Source organism: Molothrus ater, chromosome 18, assembly GCF_012460135.2.
Source record: "Molothrus ater isolate BHLD 08-10-18 breed brown headed cowbird chromosome 18, BPBGC_Mater_1.1, whole genome shotgun sequence".
NCBI classification, from domain to species: domain Eukaryota; kingdom Metazoa; phylum Chordata; class Aves; order Passeriformes; family Icteridae; genus Molothrus; species Molothrus ater.
The window spans coordinates 9,858,066-9,873,888 of record NC_050495.2 but is presented as its reverse complement, the minus strand read 5'-3'; the positions used below and the strand labels follow the sequence as shown (position 1 = coordinate 9,873,888).

General features: G+C 51.9%; 1 protein-coding gene across 1 annotated transcript in view; it reads right to left on the bottom strand.

Moving 5' to 3' along the window:
• Window positions 1-15,823, bottom strand: part of RBM19 (RNA binding motif protein 19) — a 53,281-nt gene that overhangs the window by 17,309 nt on the left and 20,149 nt on the right. The window contains 1 exon segment of the mRNA XM_036393396.1: window positions 1,506-1,611. Within this exon segment, the coding sequence (XP_036249289.1) occupies window positions 1,506-1,611 (106 nt within the window).

Sequence of the window (15,823 nt, the reverse complement as noted above, 5' to 3'; positions counted from 1 at the left end):
TGTGAGACAATTAAATCCCTCAAAGAGATGAGGGTGGAAAAAAAATATGAAGAAGGAAGAAGAGCTGCTTTGCTGGGAAAGAAGAAAACCCTGCTGAGAGTTGTTCCACAGGGCAGCTCTCTCCCTGCATGCTCCCCTCCATGAGCTTTGGGAGCTGTGCCCTGGGCCAGAGCCTGCCTGGCTCTCTCCCCTCACCATAGATGGGCTGCCTATCACTGAGATGCCCATTTGTCCAGTGCAGCTGGAATCAGCCCCTGGGAGGATGAAAAGGGATGGGGAGCAAACACTGAGCTGTGCCTGCTTCCCCCAGAGAGCAGCAGTAAAGAACCAGTCAGGTCTCTCTCTGTACCTTTCCATCCAAAGCCTAAAGTTTCCCTGGGAAAAAGATTAATTCAAACCCCAGGAACAAAGCCTGAGTGACTGTGCAGTGAAGCAGAGGTGAAAGCAAAGCTGCTTTGAGCAGAGCCACAGGCACAGCTCAAGGTGCAGGGAGAGGAACCAGGCTCCTGGGGGGATCCCCTGCACCCCCAGCTGACCCCCAAGGGGAGGAGGGAAGCTGAGCAGAGCGAAGTTTGAGTTAGGATCAATACAGGACTAACAAAGAAACTCCATGTACTGTGTTATACAGGAGGTCAGGCTGGAAGGGATGATCTAATAGTCCCTTGTGATCCTGGATCAATGAATGCTGTCTAAAAACATAAACACAGGCTCTGGCTGGCTCCCCCCTCCTCTCTCCTTCATCTGCACTCACAGTCTGGAAAATCTGGAGTTTTGGGGGCTCATGTGGTCCCTTCCCTCCAGCAATAACATCCCGTGGGTTGTGCTTACAGCCACTCCCTTCCAGACCCTGCCCAAACCACCAGGAATCAGCAGCAGGATGAAATCCACCCTGCTCCAGAACCTCTGGCAAATGATGAGAGCAGGATACCATCATCAGACAGGCTGCAATCCCCTTGTTTCTGCTAAAAGCATGGAACTTAAAGATACAGGAAAGCTTTCAAAAAATAAATGAACTAGGCCAATTCATAACTACTGATCCTTTGGCACAGTCACTGGGAAAGCAGCAGGGTAAGGCTGCTCACAGGGGGCTCTCAAAACACACAGAAGAACTGGTGAACACAAGCCTTGCATGGGTTACAAATTAGGGAACAGCCACAATATCCAAAACTCCCCTAAAATCAAGGTGGTGCTGGAGGTGGGACATGTGCAGAGGTTTCCTGATGTGTTAATGTTGGGTTAAAACCATCCTGTCTCACCTTGCTGCTGGCAAACCTGAAAAATAAGCTCCTGTCCTTCCATATTACAAGAATTTTGAGTTATTTTATCAGTTGCACCAAAATTATTCCTTTTAGGGGTTGGCTTGTAGGTTTTGTTGCTGTCCACATGGGGGTTTCAGCCTGAGCGCAGCTTTCCTGGGCAATGCTACCAGCCCAAACCTGGGCAGTGGGACAGAGCCTCCAGGCTGCCCTCCCCACCTGGGGCAGTGCCAGAAGGGCACAGCTCACCTTGGCATCCTGCTTGGTGACGAAATCCACAAAGCCAAAGCCCCGGTGGGATCCTGTTCCTGCCATTTTCTTGGGCAGCCGGACGGTCTTGAGCTCTCCAAAGGTGCTGGCAATGCAAGGAAAAGCAGGGACAGCATGAGATGAAGGCAAGAGTCACCCTTTCCCACAAACCCTGGCAGTGCCAGCTGCACACCCACACTGAGTGGTGTCCTGCAGCCACTCTGCTGCCCTGCAAGCCCCATTTCCAAAGCAAATACCAGTTAAAAAACTCAGCTTGCATTTGAAGGATAATTCTGGATATAAAACTTAACAATACAAAAAACTTCTTTAATGTAACTGCTTTGTTCCTCCTTCCCTCAGGAGATCCAGCCAGAATGCCATGCCCTGCTCAGGGTGGGCAAAGCATCTCCAGGTCAGCAGGGCTGCTCCAGATGCCACCAAAACAGATTTATTTGCACCTTTAAAGAGGGGCTGGACTGCACAGGATACAGGCAGGACACAGAGCATGGCCCCACAGGGAATTATTCTGTTTCCAGAACAGCTCCTCCATCCCCAGAGGTGTCATCCCTCCAACTCCAGGGATCCTGGGCATTTTTTATGATTGGATTTCCTCGCTCTAACCCTTCAGCCTCTGCCATCCTGCAGCTTCTGTGCTGGAATAAACTGGTTTTATCTAAGCTTTCTGGATGTAGAAAGGGAAACAGGCGAATCCAGCAGACCACAACAACCTCCATATCCAACAGCATTTCAGACAAGTTTTGCAGTGTCAATGGAAAGCCAAGAATGGGGAGATAAGGGGGTTCCTGTCCCACAGAAGGAACCTGTGGCTTGAGCAGCAAAGCATGCAGCCATCCCACTTTGTCCAAAAACCCTAAAAAGGTTTTTTAGCCCCAAAGGCAGCACGTGCTGGACACCCCTCTCCAGTGCCATCCCCTGGAGAAATTCCAGGACAAAGCCAATGCTTTCCCTGCTGCCAAGCTCCCTCTTCCCCTTCTCCTCCCCTCCCCTCACACCCATTTATATCAAACACATATGCACAAACTGCAGGCAATAAATATTTAATGTGGCCCAGGTCTGAAGAGATGTGTTATTTTATTTGAAAATCTCCACACAGGCGTGCATACACAAAAGGAGCCTGGGATACAGCAGTGCCAAAGAGCACCTGGGAATAAACACAGTAAAGGCCATAAACGCTCTCGTGAAATGATATAAGCTAAATCCTGGGAGTTAACCTGCTGCACTGGCAGCATGACCAGGCATTCATCCACCCAATTTCCTTAGGCAACGTGGTGTGTAAATGCACCATTATGAAGCTTCAAAATGAATCCGCACGTCTCGCGCTCGGTGCTTTCCCTCCCTCTCCCTGCTGCCCCCTCCGAGCTGGAGCCACGCAAACAAACAAACAAACCCCAGCACAGCAGAGGGAGCAGCCTCAGCTGCTGGAGGGCTCAGGATCCTGGGGGTTCCAGAGGTCCTCCTGCAACGGGGTGGGGGTGACAGGGACTCCCAGGATGCCTGGAGCAACTCAAATGCTGCAGTTGGGTGAAGGGAGAGGCAAGGGGACAGCTCCTGAGCCATGGAAATGCCCATCTAGCTAGGAAAAATGGGAGGCAAAGCCCATGGGCACGCTCTACTCTCTCTCTCTCTCCATGAAAAATATCAAGGACATTGCCTGGGGGCAGCAGAATATTTGCTGAAGGAACAGGAGCAGAGTATTTGCTCAAAGGGAGGTCTCAGACAATGCTCAGTCTGTGCACTGAAACACCAACGTGTCCTTTGGACACCAAAACCCAGCACTCAGGGTGGCCAGGGGGTACCCACAGGAGCAGGATGGCTCTGGATTCAGGGTGCCAGCTATGCTGACCCACATCAGCCTGGGCAGAAATTGGCCCTTCCTTCCTCCCCAGCTCAGAGCAGTCCAGGCCACCCACACGTGGAGAGGAGCGGAGGGGACACCCGCTCCAGATCCACAGCAGGGCTGGCCAGGAGCTTTCCCTGGGCACTGGGAGCCAGCAGGGGCTTCCAGGGAGATGGATCCAGGGAACAGGCGAGGTGCAGGGGTGAGGGAAGCCGAGGGGACAGGGCTGACCCCAGTGGGGCCGTGCAGGGGAGCAGCATCCCCCCCACTGCGGCGCTAATTAGAAAACACAACACAGCAATTACCGGCGGGAGCTGCGAATGAGGCACAGCTCCGGCCTTTAATGTTCTCCTCTCTGGTGCCAGGCACAGACTCACACCTCTCCTTTCCAATTATTTCTGCTGGATTTGGGGGGAGAGAGAGGCAGAGGCAGAAGGAAACCCAATTACCCCCTGCAGTGGCAGGCTCCCTGCCCAGGGAAGCCAGAGGGAAGCCAGGTGCTGATGGGTTTGCTCCCACTGCGGCTCATCCAGGATGGCCAGGCAGGGACTGTGCCATGGGCAAAGGCATGGGGATGGGCATGGGAGGAGGAAAAGCATGGAGCACATCACCCGAGTGACAGCAGAGCATAATGGCAAGGGAAGGAAGAAACCTTTTCCATTAGATGTCATGGAGCTGTTTGAAAATGTGCTCCCAGGGGCTGGGATGGCTGTGGAGTCACAGCAAATCAGACACGGTGGCACTGCCAGCTCCTTCCCCTTCCAGCACAGATGGAGTGAAAAAAACCCACAGGCAGCCCAGGGTGGGGGTTCCTCTGGGTGCTGGTGCCTCTCTCCTCTCCAGGTGGGCAGAGATCAGCAATCCTGCTGCCAGCACAGAGCACAGCACCAGGCCAGGCTCCTTCCCTCGAGCAGCATGGTTTACAGGGAGGTTTCCAGCATCAGTGAGTGTGAAACCAGAGCAGTTTCTGGATTTATACTCACCCAGCCATCCATGCCTTCTCCAAGTGCTGCTGAGCCCCCAAGTGCTCCAGGGCTGGTGGTTGTGGGAGCAAAGCCCTTTCAGGCTTGAGACATTGCCTTGTTTGCAGTCAGCCGGGCTTAACTCTGCACAAGACTTGAACCTCAGTCCTGAAGAGCCCACCAGCCCCCCGTGCCTGGCCTGGAGCTGGATTTCTGACAGGACACTGGGGTGTGTGGCCAAGGTGTGCAGCAATCCCAAATCTCTTGTGAAACCTCCATGGAGCTGCTCACAATTAATACAGAGAGGTTTGGGGGCCAAAAGCAAGAGTTTTTGCTGCAGAGGCAGCAGGATGGCAGAGCCTCTGGTGACCAGCCATGCACACTGCTGGTCCTGGCTTCCTTTCCACAGGTCTATGGACAATAGTGTCCAACAGCTACTCTCTGAAATCCCAAGTGGAATCAGGAGCAGGAGGGGAGGGCAGAGGTGGGGAGGATGTGGCTCTGCCTGGGCTCCCCTGTCCCTGCAGGCCCTGCCAGCCAGGCTGGCAGATCTGGCCTCACACCTCGCTCTCCCAGGCTTGGCACATTTTCCTGCTGCTGGCTGGGAGGGATGACAGCCTCCACAAACACTGCAACTCCTATTTCCTAAATGAGAATCTTTGTTTTGTGCCCATCCAGATTTGTGGGAAACCAGAAAAAGCCTGTGCTGGCCCTGGCTGAGCCTCAATCCACAGGGCTGCAGAACAGAGACAGCCACGAGCTCTCCTGTGACAAGTCACCCCTTCCAAGCTCAGCAGGAACACAGGGTGCATCCCAGGGATGCCAGCAGGGACATCCCCTCCCTCCCACCCACAAGAGGTGCAGCATTTCTCCATGGCAGTGCTGGCTATCAGCTGCTCTCCTGCTGCTTTGGCAGCTCTTCCAGCTGCCATCCTGCTTCCCTGGCTGAACACAGGCAGGAAAAGGAGATTTCTCCTCCTCACTGCAAGCTGGCTGCAGGTCAGAGGAACATCACTCCTTGGGATTGTAATTATATCCTTCTGGCACAGGCCAGCTGGGAGGCAAGTCCTTTGCCTGCTAATTATAGGACATTATATTGCTATTAACCAGCACATTGCAGCTCAGGAGACAACCCCCAGCTCACCTGGCTTTGCCTGGTCACCACAAGGAGCCTGCACATCCTTCACCAACACAGCCCAGAGGACAGAGAGAATGGGCAGGTGAGCTCCTCTTCCCTCCCCTTCCTCACTCCCTGCTCTCCAGAAAACCCCACAGCTTCAGGCAGCAGTGAAGGCTGCTCGTTCATGGGACAGGTACCTGCAGATCAGGGTGAACCTGGAATCAGAGTGGTTTACCTTAAAGCCCATTCTGTTCCACCCCCTGCCATGGGCAGGGACTCCTTCCACTGTCCCAGGTGGCTCCAAGCCCTGTCCAGCCTGGCTTTGGGCACTGCCAGGGATCCAGGGGCAGCCACAGCTGCTCTGGGCACCTGTGCCAGGGCCTGCCCACCTGCCCAGGGAACAGCTTCTTCCAAAGGAATTATAAACATCTCTCCAGCTGGGAAGTTTTCCCTCCATTTCAACCCCTTCCCTGTCTAAAAGAGCAGCACTTAAACTGCAAAATCCTTGGGACAGGCCAGACTGTCCATCCCTGATGGGCATTTTCAAGTCCCAGACACAGAGATGTGTTCATCTGACTTGATCTTGGTGCACCCCAAGCCATGAGCTGGTCAAGGACTCTTGGGTTGCCAAGTACAACAGACACCATGAATCTGTCCACTGCCAAAACCACAGAACATCTTGGAAAACAACCACAAAAATCACCCTGAGTCTTCTGCAGATGTGTACAGAGGTCCCACTGCACAGAGCAGTCCTAAATCCCCCTCTCTGGTTTATACCCCTTCAAGAAAAACAAAACAGCAAAACCACGCTGAAAAACTGATTAGGAAAACCTTTCTCAAGGCTGCCAACCTTCTCCTGGGTTGCCACCATCTCCTCCTCCTGTCCTCTCGCTGCCTTGCTCTCGCCAGCCCTGCCCATCTCCCCCTGGTGACTGCTGGCAGCCCCAGGCCGGAGCTCAGGCAGGCAGCGTGACCGCTCATCCCAAACAGCTCTGGGCAGGGATGAGGAGTCCAAAAGAGACACAAGTCCTTCCCTCCCCTCCCTGCACAGCCTCAGTCCCAGGAGCAGGCTGCAGCCACATGGAATTCACTCAATCCCTTCTTTTTTTCTCCCCCCAAACAGGACCTTCCCCCTCCGGAAGGCCCTGCCACACTCTGCCTCTGCATTTGCTGATTAAAAGGGCAAGGGAAAAAAAAATACAGTAATGGTCCTTTTTTTCTTTCTTCCTCCTGGAGGAAGGCAGGACCCTGGCAAATGGTTTTGCCCCTGGGCTGAGCCATGGCCAGTTGCACCCCCTGCATGAGGGAGTTAATGGAATACGCAGCAGAAGGGCCCTCCCGCCTCCCGCTCCAGGACTTCAGCTGACTCCAGGATGGCTAATCCCATTACAAGAAAATAACGTGGATAATTCAAGCTAATGAAATCGTTACAAGAATGTGGACAGCCAGGGGTGGACATTCAGAGCCAATTTAACACTCCTTGGTGTTGTTATCCCCTGGCACAGGAAATATCTGAAAAGGAGGAAAGGAAAGGGAAGGAGGGAAGAAAAAAGCCTTCCTCTCTTGTTAGCTTAAATCCTGTTAGAGAGTTCAGGAATTATCTGGCACCCATCTCCCCTATTACCATTATCAGCAGCAGCATCAATAATGTCTCCTTCACCTCTGGAAGCCAGCAAATGAAGGCACAGGAAGACAAGGTGGGAGGGAACCTCTGGGTGCTGGAGCTCAGTCAAACTGTGGCTCCCTCCAGCTCTGGTGGAGGGGTTTGGCAGCAGAGCAGGGGAGCAGTGTCCCCCTGGCCCACAGCAGGAAGCAGGTCCCCAGTGCAAAGCTGATCCTTCATTCATGTCCTGCTGGATAATCAAAGCTCCTGCAAAATCCGTGTGAAAAGCCAGCGGGACAGGGGACAGCCACGTCTGCACCTTGCTCTTTACCATGGATCATCAGTTTTTCCAGCTTCCTCTTTGCCCAGGAGCATCATCTTTGTTTGGAGGCCCTTGATCTGCTGCTGCAGCACAACTGGGTTTTGCTTTATGTGATTCCTCTTCCTTGTGCTGCTGCCTGTCCAGGCTCAGCTGCTCCATGGATCCCTTCCTGAGCCCGGTGTTTTGGGCAGACCTGTCCTTGAGGCTCCTGGGGCAGGGCCAAAGCCAGGCTCCCCTCACTGCAGCATCTCACACACTCCCTGGAATAACACTGCTGCTGGTCCCACCTCTGGACTTCCCTCCTCATGGAGGAAGTCCATGAGATCCACTAAAAAACAGTCCTGGGGAAGCTGCTGCAGCTTTTGGATTGCCTTCACTCCCTTGGTGCCTGTGGAAAGCTCCAAGTTTAGTTCTTCCTGGGTTTATCTAATTTTGGCACAGATCTTCAAGAATTATTTAGAAGCCCAACACCACAACTACTGCAAGTGCCAGGGACTATGTGGCTTCTTCCAAGGAGCTGGGAATTGACCCACAAATCCCATTTTTAGTGGACAGTGGCAGCAGCCTCTCTTGGAGCTCATGGCAAAGCAGGATCAGGAACACAACAGCTTTGGCCCAGAGCAGGAGGCAGCCAGGGGATGGATCTTCCCTCTCCTCAAGATGCTGGATCAAGAGGCAGTAGCTGCTTCTGTGGCTTAACTGGCTTGTTTAAAACCACAGCAAAACATTTTATCCCTTCTCGATTTATTTTCCTTAACAGTTGCTTATGAGGGACCTTATCAAAAGCGTTCTGAAATTCCAAGCAAATTAGTCATTAGGCAGGTTTTCAGAACAGTAATTAGGCCACTCCATGCCCCTGATGTATTATTTACCTGAGAAGATCTACATAATTAGGGCTCTTCTTTATAACTGGTATTACACACACTAAATTCTACTCCAGTCTATCGTGTAATTACGCAATTAGGCCGCACGCTAAACAGAAACCAATCCTGAAAACCAAGCAGAAGGAAAAAAAAAAAACCACCCAACAGTAATTATTATTTTTTTTTTAAATCCTCCATCAGCAGCACAGCAGCAAGTCTTAAAATTTTAATATCCCTTCACTTTAGTCATTTCTAAGCAGGTGCTGCAACCAGGTTTGGTTTCTTAATTTTGCTGTGTTTAATCTGACTTTGGGAGGTTTTAACATCGGGAGAGATCGGCTCTAAAGGCTGGTGGGAAAAGGGGCCTTTCCCTTGCCTGGATTTGCTGTGCTGGTGGCAGCAGCATCATGTCCCTGCAGCCTCCCTTTGCAGCTCCTCAGCCCCCTGCTCCTCCCAATGCAGGCTGATTTTCCAGGTCCAGCTGCTCTGGTGTGACTGTCACAGTCGTTCTGCCCTCCAGAGCTGGCTCCCACGCTGGAATTTTAGTGTGGAAAAAAGGAATGAGAGCCCTGGAGCCCCTGCAGCAGGAGCTGGGATGTGCAGAGCCTCACCCAGCAGCCTCACACACCTTTAGGATGCAGGGATGGACGTGGGCATCTCCTCTGATTTCTTCCCCTCTTTCTGACTGCAAAGCAAGATCCCAAGATGTCCCTTCCCAACCTGTGCCTGCCCATGGGGTACTGCACATGTCCTGCTTTGTTTCCTGCTCCTTGCTGATGGAAAAGCCTGCACCACTGGGGTGGGAAGTAGTTTTTAAATCCACTTCTTGCCATAAATCTATTTTAGACTTGGTGACATCAAGGAGAAGCAGCCAGGACTCACTGACACCTCCAGGAGAAGACACCTGCCTATTCTCCACATTTATTTCTGTGCTTTAAAGACAATGATGATTCACTGTCTGATGAAAGCAGAACAGATTTCCTCCTGAAATTTCACACCTCAATGCCTACAATTCCAGTTCCTAAGGGCCAGGGGAAGGGGCAGAGCTGGCACAGGGAACACCACAAGCTTTAGGAAGCCCTGGGTTCAAGCAGCACTGCTCAATTTGAACACTGACAAGAGTTGGGGAGTTCAAAGCCACCCCAAAAGAGTTTGAGGATTTTAAGATAACTGGTGGGTGTGTGATGGAAGAGGTCACCCCAAACCAGGATGGAGGTGGAAAATCCCACTTTAATATTATTCAGGTTTTGTTGTTGCTTCTCTTCTCTTGGGCAATCTTACAGAGCTCTGAGCTGGTTCTGGTCACAGCAGGGCTCTTGTCCCCTCTGCTGTCACTCTCAAATTCCCTCATTTCACCTATCCAACATCTTCCTTCTTAATCCTACTAGTAATACTAGTAATTCCTAATACTAATTACTTTTTTTTATTTTAATTTTTTGCTGGGGGAGACAAAAATATTCAAGCCTGGTGGAGAAAGGACCTGCTCTATCAGGACATCTTCCCCCACATCACCTCCCTGGAGCACACCAGGGCCAAACCCTGCTCCCCTGGCAGCTGAGATGTACAAATGCAGCAGTCACCTATAGACCCCTCTATCCCAGCCCTCAGGGAATCTCAATCCCTGCACAGCCTCCAACAAGAGCCTCCAATGCCTGCAAAGCCTTTCTCAGAGCTCACACTCCTAAGCCACAATTCTCCCAGCACGCAGCACCTTGCAGGACCAGGGCTTAGGAGCCACCAAGTCACTGCCCTAATCACCAGAGGGTCAGGATTTCAAAGGAACCTGCAGCTCCCACAGAGCTGAGATTTGGGGATTTATCTCTCCTGGGCTCTTTTGAAAATCCTGATCAGAGTGCAGCTCTGGTCAAAAAAAAAAAAAAAAAGTTATGCTAAAAATAGTGCTCACAGGAGGGTCTGGTGCAAATCTCTGCTCCTGGAGGATTCTTATGAGTCAGCTCCTTTCAAAGACAAGAGGAAATTTGTACAACTAGCAACTAGGAAACACAGAAGAAACCCAAAGGTGTACCCAGGGCATCCTTTGGAGAAGGCAGCCTCGCTGTTAAGATACCAGCTGCATCAACAGTCCAAAAAATAAAGAAATATCTTATATTCAGCTGTAGAACCTCCTGCACTGAGCTGGGGAATAAATATAGAAGCAATGAGATATTTATAGACACACAGCTATTTTAACACAGCTCTGCTTTAAAGAGAATCCTTATTTAAGTCTCGTCCCTGTAAAGCTGCAGGATGACTTAGAAAAATAACCTGATTAATTATTTTCATCGGGGGAACAGAGAAACACAGAGGGGAGATCAAATGCACGCAGGCGCAGCGGGAACGTGGAGCTGAGCTGGAGGCTCAAACACAACCAGGCTGTGAGGTCTCCCGAGCTCAGGATTGTCCCCAGAGCCCAGGCTGGCCACATGTGACACCTGCCAGGGCTCAGAACAAGGCAAAGCATTAAAAGCAGGCACAGAGCAGCTCCTTGGTGAGGCAGGCTGGGAGCCACCACGCTCCAGACACAGCACATCCCATTTTCTGCTCCCTGGGAGCAGAGGTGGCTTTTCACTGCTAACAGTCCAATTTACCCATCCTGTGCCCAAAACTGGAGGTGTGGCTCCTGCCCAAGCTACAATGGTGGCTCTCCTCCTGCTCCAGGACTTTGGTCACCCCTTGCCAACCTGCCATGGCCACAGCAAAGCTCAGAGGCCACTTTGCACAGTGGGATTTGTCTTTACAGGTCACCTGGAAAAGTCCCAAAAGACAGGGAGTGATTGGTGCAAGCACTACCTGAGCCACCATGGGGTTCAGTGATGATGTTCCCACTCCATTTCATGGAAAGCTCATTGCTCTCCACCCATCTCAGAAAGTGCAGGATGAAGAGGACACAGATATCCCTGGATAGTTTGGGTTGGAGATCATCTAAGTCCAACCCCCCTGCCAAGAGCTCCAAGAAGTGTGGCCATAATGAGAGAAAAGGGGAAGGGATCATCCTTCAACCACAACCACAACCACAACAAAAATGCAAGCACACACGTGGAACAAAGGTAAGAACAATCCAAATGGCAGGGACAGAGCAGAATGTCTGCCATGGAGAGTGAGCTTCAGCTAGGATGGGCTCAGCAATGCTGAGCTTGTGTGGGAGCTGTCAGAGGCCCTGCTGATGGCAGTAAGTCCTTGCAGAGGTGACAGCTCTGGCAGATGCACTGAGCAAACAGCAGAAGAGGGGGAGAAATCAGACAGGAGGCAAAGGCAGCTCCATCTTTACAGGCAGAGCTGGGCTGTGCTCGCTGGCGTTAGGAAAGGGAGGCAAGTGGTTAAAAGGCAACTTTTAAGCAGCATCCTTGCTGAGCACAGGTAGGGCAGGGCAGACTGGCAGCTCCCCTCCCTCCCTCCCTCCTCCAGACCTCCCTGCTGCAGCAGACCCAATTTCATGGGGTTTTTGCACAAGCAGCGGGGTGGAAAATGATCATCGGGAGGCAGCGCACGGCGCTCCCCACATCCCCCTGCAAGGTGAGCGGCCCCAGCCCCACCTGGGCGGGCACCTGGGTGAGGAAAGAGGCACCAGAGAGCTCCCAGAAAGGCAGCCATGGTGGGGATGAGGGGCAGCCACGCTCCCCCCAGCCCTGTCACCCTCCTGGCTGCTGCCGGCAGAGACAGCGCAGTCCTGCGTGACAGCGTGAAATTAATATGATTTTGGGGGAAGCTGGCAGTGAGTAATGAGCAGCTGAAACACCTCATCCCCACCCCCTCACCCCCCCAGACTCTTTTAACCCCTCAGCTGCTGGCATGGCATCAAAGAGTGGGAAGAGCAAGAGCTGGGTTAAAGAGGAGTAGAGAAGGGCCATGGAGAACACCTGAAATGGGATTTGCAGGGTGGATTTTGGCACAAATCTCAGTGGTGCTGCCTGTGAGAAGCCCCAGCCTGTTGAGATGCTGAGATTGGCACTCCTGGGTTTGGAAAAGTCAATATCGCTGCTTTTTCAATTGAGGTTTCACAAAGAGATTTCCAAAAAAAATGAGGGGCTGAAGGAGACCCAAGGCTGTCCTTCAAACAGCCCTGGGCAAGGGCCAGAGTCCACCCACGAGGGGACAGCCTGATGTGCAGAGATCACTGATGGGAAGCAGAACAAAAAGTGATTTTCCAGCTTCCCTGGTACCTAATAAATGGGAATATGGGCAGAAAAACCAGCCCATCTTCACAGGCAGCTGATGTGAATCCCTGGATGCCTGGTAAGGGTCAGTCCCACAACAGCACCTTCCTCAGAGGATGAGGCTCAGCAGCTTCTCCCTGGACTTAATTGTAGCAAATTTAAGATCTCCTGTCCTGTGCCAGATGCCTGGAAGTGCTCAGGACACTGCTGGGGGAGGAGGAAAGAGAGGTGAGAAGACAGATGGTCATCCTGATCTGCCTTAACTTGATTTCTTCAGGAAAAACAAGGTGCAGACAGAAATGCTGCTGGTGCCAGCAGCTGCAGAAGCCAGCAGAGTTCAAAGGCCTTGGGCACAGGCACTGCCCCAGGGGAGGTGAGAGACTCTGGAATGGAAGGGCTTTAATTGCAATCACATCCCAAGGCTGAAAATCTCCCAGATTGGGAGAGGGAGAAAGGCTGCAGCAGGCATGAGGTTAAAAAAATAATGATGCAAACAGAGATGCAAATAAAGGACACGATGTCATCGTGAGGAGAAAGCTGTGATTCATTAGAGGCTTGTTCAGGACCTTCTCGTGAAGTGAGACTGAAAAATACCCACACAAGTGAAAGGCAGGGGGGGATGGATGGATCAGCATCACCAGCAAAGAACTGCAGTTAACAAATCCAACAGGCAGAGGAATTTTAAGAGCAAGGAGATAATCATCTTGACTGTACCTTGATGAAAGGCTGAGACACAAGCTCAAAAGTCAGTCCAGTGGAATTTCAATGGTATAGATTGTGCAGTGCCCCAGCTGCCAGCCCCCAAAGGGCCAACTCTGAGAATGAACAAGAACTGGCCACAATATAAGGCAAAAAAAGAGAAATCCAGTGTTTTTCCTTTCTTAGACACACACATACTCTTCTTAAGTCAGACAAAAAGACACCTTGTAACCCTAAGAACCCTGAGTGGGTTATTTCCAGGACACAGCACAAGTAAGCTTTAGTTTTCTCCCTATGGAGAACCACCTGCCCACATCTGAAATTTTTTTCACTGCAAAAATGGCAAAAAGCCCAAAGCAGAACCCCAGAGTGGCATTTGAACAAGACATTCCAAAAGCAGCCCCTTCCCCAGCTCACTCCACCTCCCTGAGCCCCTCCACGCTGCTGAGCTGAGGAATTTGTGTGGAAAACTAATTAAAGTTCCCTTGGGAAGCTCGGCTGGATGCCCTGGAAAGAGGTGGCAGGAGTCAGGAGAGAGCAGCCCAGAAATTCCCTTCATTTGCACAGGACAAAATCCAGGTGTTGGGTGGGCAGAAAACGGACCTGGAGTATGTGGAGAGCAGAAAAGGGGGAAAAATAAATATAAAAATCAAATATGTAATGAATATTCAAACCCAGGAAAGGGATGTGCTGAAAAAAGAAAATCTTCCTTCTGCTCTTGGGAAGAGCCACCTTTTAAAGCAACTTTGCCAAGATAACACAGAGTTAAACATTTCCTTATCTATGTTAAACACCTTTATGATTCAAACTGAAAAACAGCACTGCAAACCCATTTCCCTCTCCCCCACCCCATGGCTCTCTTTGGAGAGTGGCCAAATTAAAGTGGCCACTTCCATTTCTGGGCTCTGAATATCAACCCAATTCTGCTGTGTTTGGGTTTCCAGCACACAAGGAGAAGATTTGAAGAAGAGGGAGGAAAAAAAAAAAAAAAAAAAAGAGTTTAATTTATGCTGTTTGAAATAGAGAAATAAAGCAGCCCAGCAGATCCCTGCATTCCTGGTGCACATTCCTGCAAGCTGCCTCCCAAAAAGCTCCTGCACTCTGTAATTTCCTGTGCAACACATCCAGGGCACACAGCCCACGGGGCTGGAAGAGCAGAGGGTGGCTCAGGGGCAGCCTGTGCCAGGGGATTCTCACCCTCATGGGGGAATTCTTTCCCAAGATCCCATCCAGCCCTGCCCTCTGGCAGTGGGAGCCATTCCCTGGGTCCTGTCCCTGTGTCCCTTGTCCCAAATTCCTCTCCAGCTCTCCTGGAGCCCCTTCAGGCACTGCAAGGGGCTCTGAGGTGTCACTGAACCTTCTCTCCTGCATCTCCCAGCCTGGCTCCAGCCCCTCCATCAGCTCTGGGGCCTCCTCTGGACTCTCTCCAACAGCCCCACATGTGCTGTGTTCCCCTGGCAGAGCAAAGACAGACTGACAGCCAACAGTGGGGCTGAGCCCTTCAGCCAGGACACAGGGAGCCATCAACCAGGCTCCTTTTATCCAAAACTAAACTCAACAAACACATCCAAAGGTGCAATCCTTGTGAGAACCTTCACACAGCAAGGGTGGGACCCCACAGCCCATGGGTGACAGAGGAGGAAAAGCCCCAGTCCAGGGGAGCATCCTGCACCCCCAGAGGCACCAGGCAGACACTGAGCAGCCCAGCACAGCCCTGGCATTCCAAGGAGGAGCTGGATGTGAACACAGGCACCACATCCCCTGTGCCAGCAGCCTCAGGAGCAGCCCTGGCCCAGAGCTCCCAGCATGGGCAGCCCTGAAACGTTGCTATCCCCAAAGGACAGGCCAAAACAAGGCTTGGGAACTCAGCCCTGTGCTGGAAACCCCAGAGCACATCCCAGGTGTGCTGGGATGCCAAGCAGCACATGGTGACCCCTGGCATTGGAGCAGGGGCCTGGGGAGGCTTTGGAGAGCTCATGGCCCCACCAATTTCCTGGAGAACATGATGTGGTGACCCACTCAGCACCACATCAAACTCAGAGGCACCTTCCAGCTGCCACTACACCTCTGAAACACCTTCTGCTCCCTGCTGCCAGTGCTGTTTGTGCAGGTTTCCAGCTCAGCCCGTGCCCTCCAATTCCTCCTGCAATTCCAGAGCCCTTCCAGTCCTCAGGGGAGGCCAGCAAGGAGGGACCCAAGCCCTGGTCTGCTTCCCCAGGGGTTTCTGCTCCTCCAAAGTTCATTTCTGGGCACTCCCTTCTGGCAAGCAGAGCACCCTGGGACAAGCAGAGGTGTCAGCACTGCAGGGGAGCTCAGGGATTCATTCCCCTGCTCCTTCTGCCACAGCAGCAGCTCTGTCCTGCCCCAGATGTGCCAGCACCAACCACCTGCAGCCCCTCACAGCCCCCAGGGACTTCTGCAGCTGTCCCCAAGCCCTTGGGCCACTGCCTGCAGGGGACAGCGTGGAGACAGAATTCAAGCAGCTAAGAAGCAGCAGCAATCAGTTTTGAGCCATTTCTAGCACAACATTTGAGGTTTTAAAAGTGAAACCCAGCAATCCTGGCAGCACTGGCCATTCTGTTTGCATGGAATGCTCTAATTAACTCTGCCCAACACTTGCTTAACAAACTCACATGTTTTTCCTCAATTTTTTTTTTCCTCTTATGTCTTTCACCAGCACAGATTTTCCACATCTTCAACAGGGGAAGGAGAAATTGTCTCCAGTCATGTAGACTCC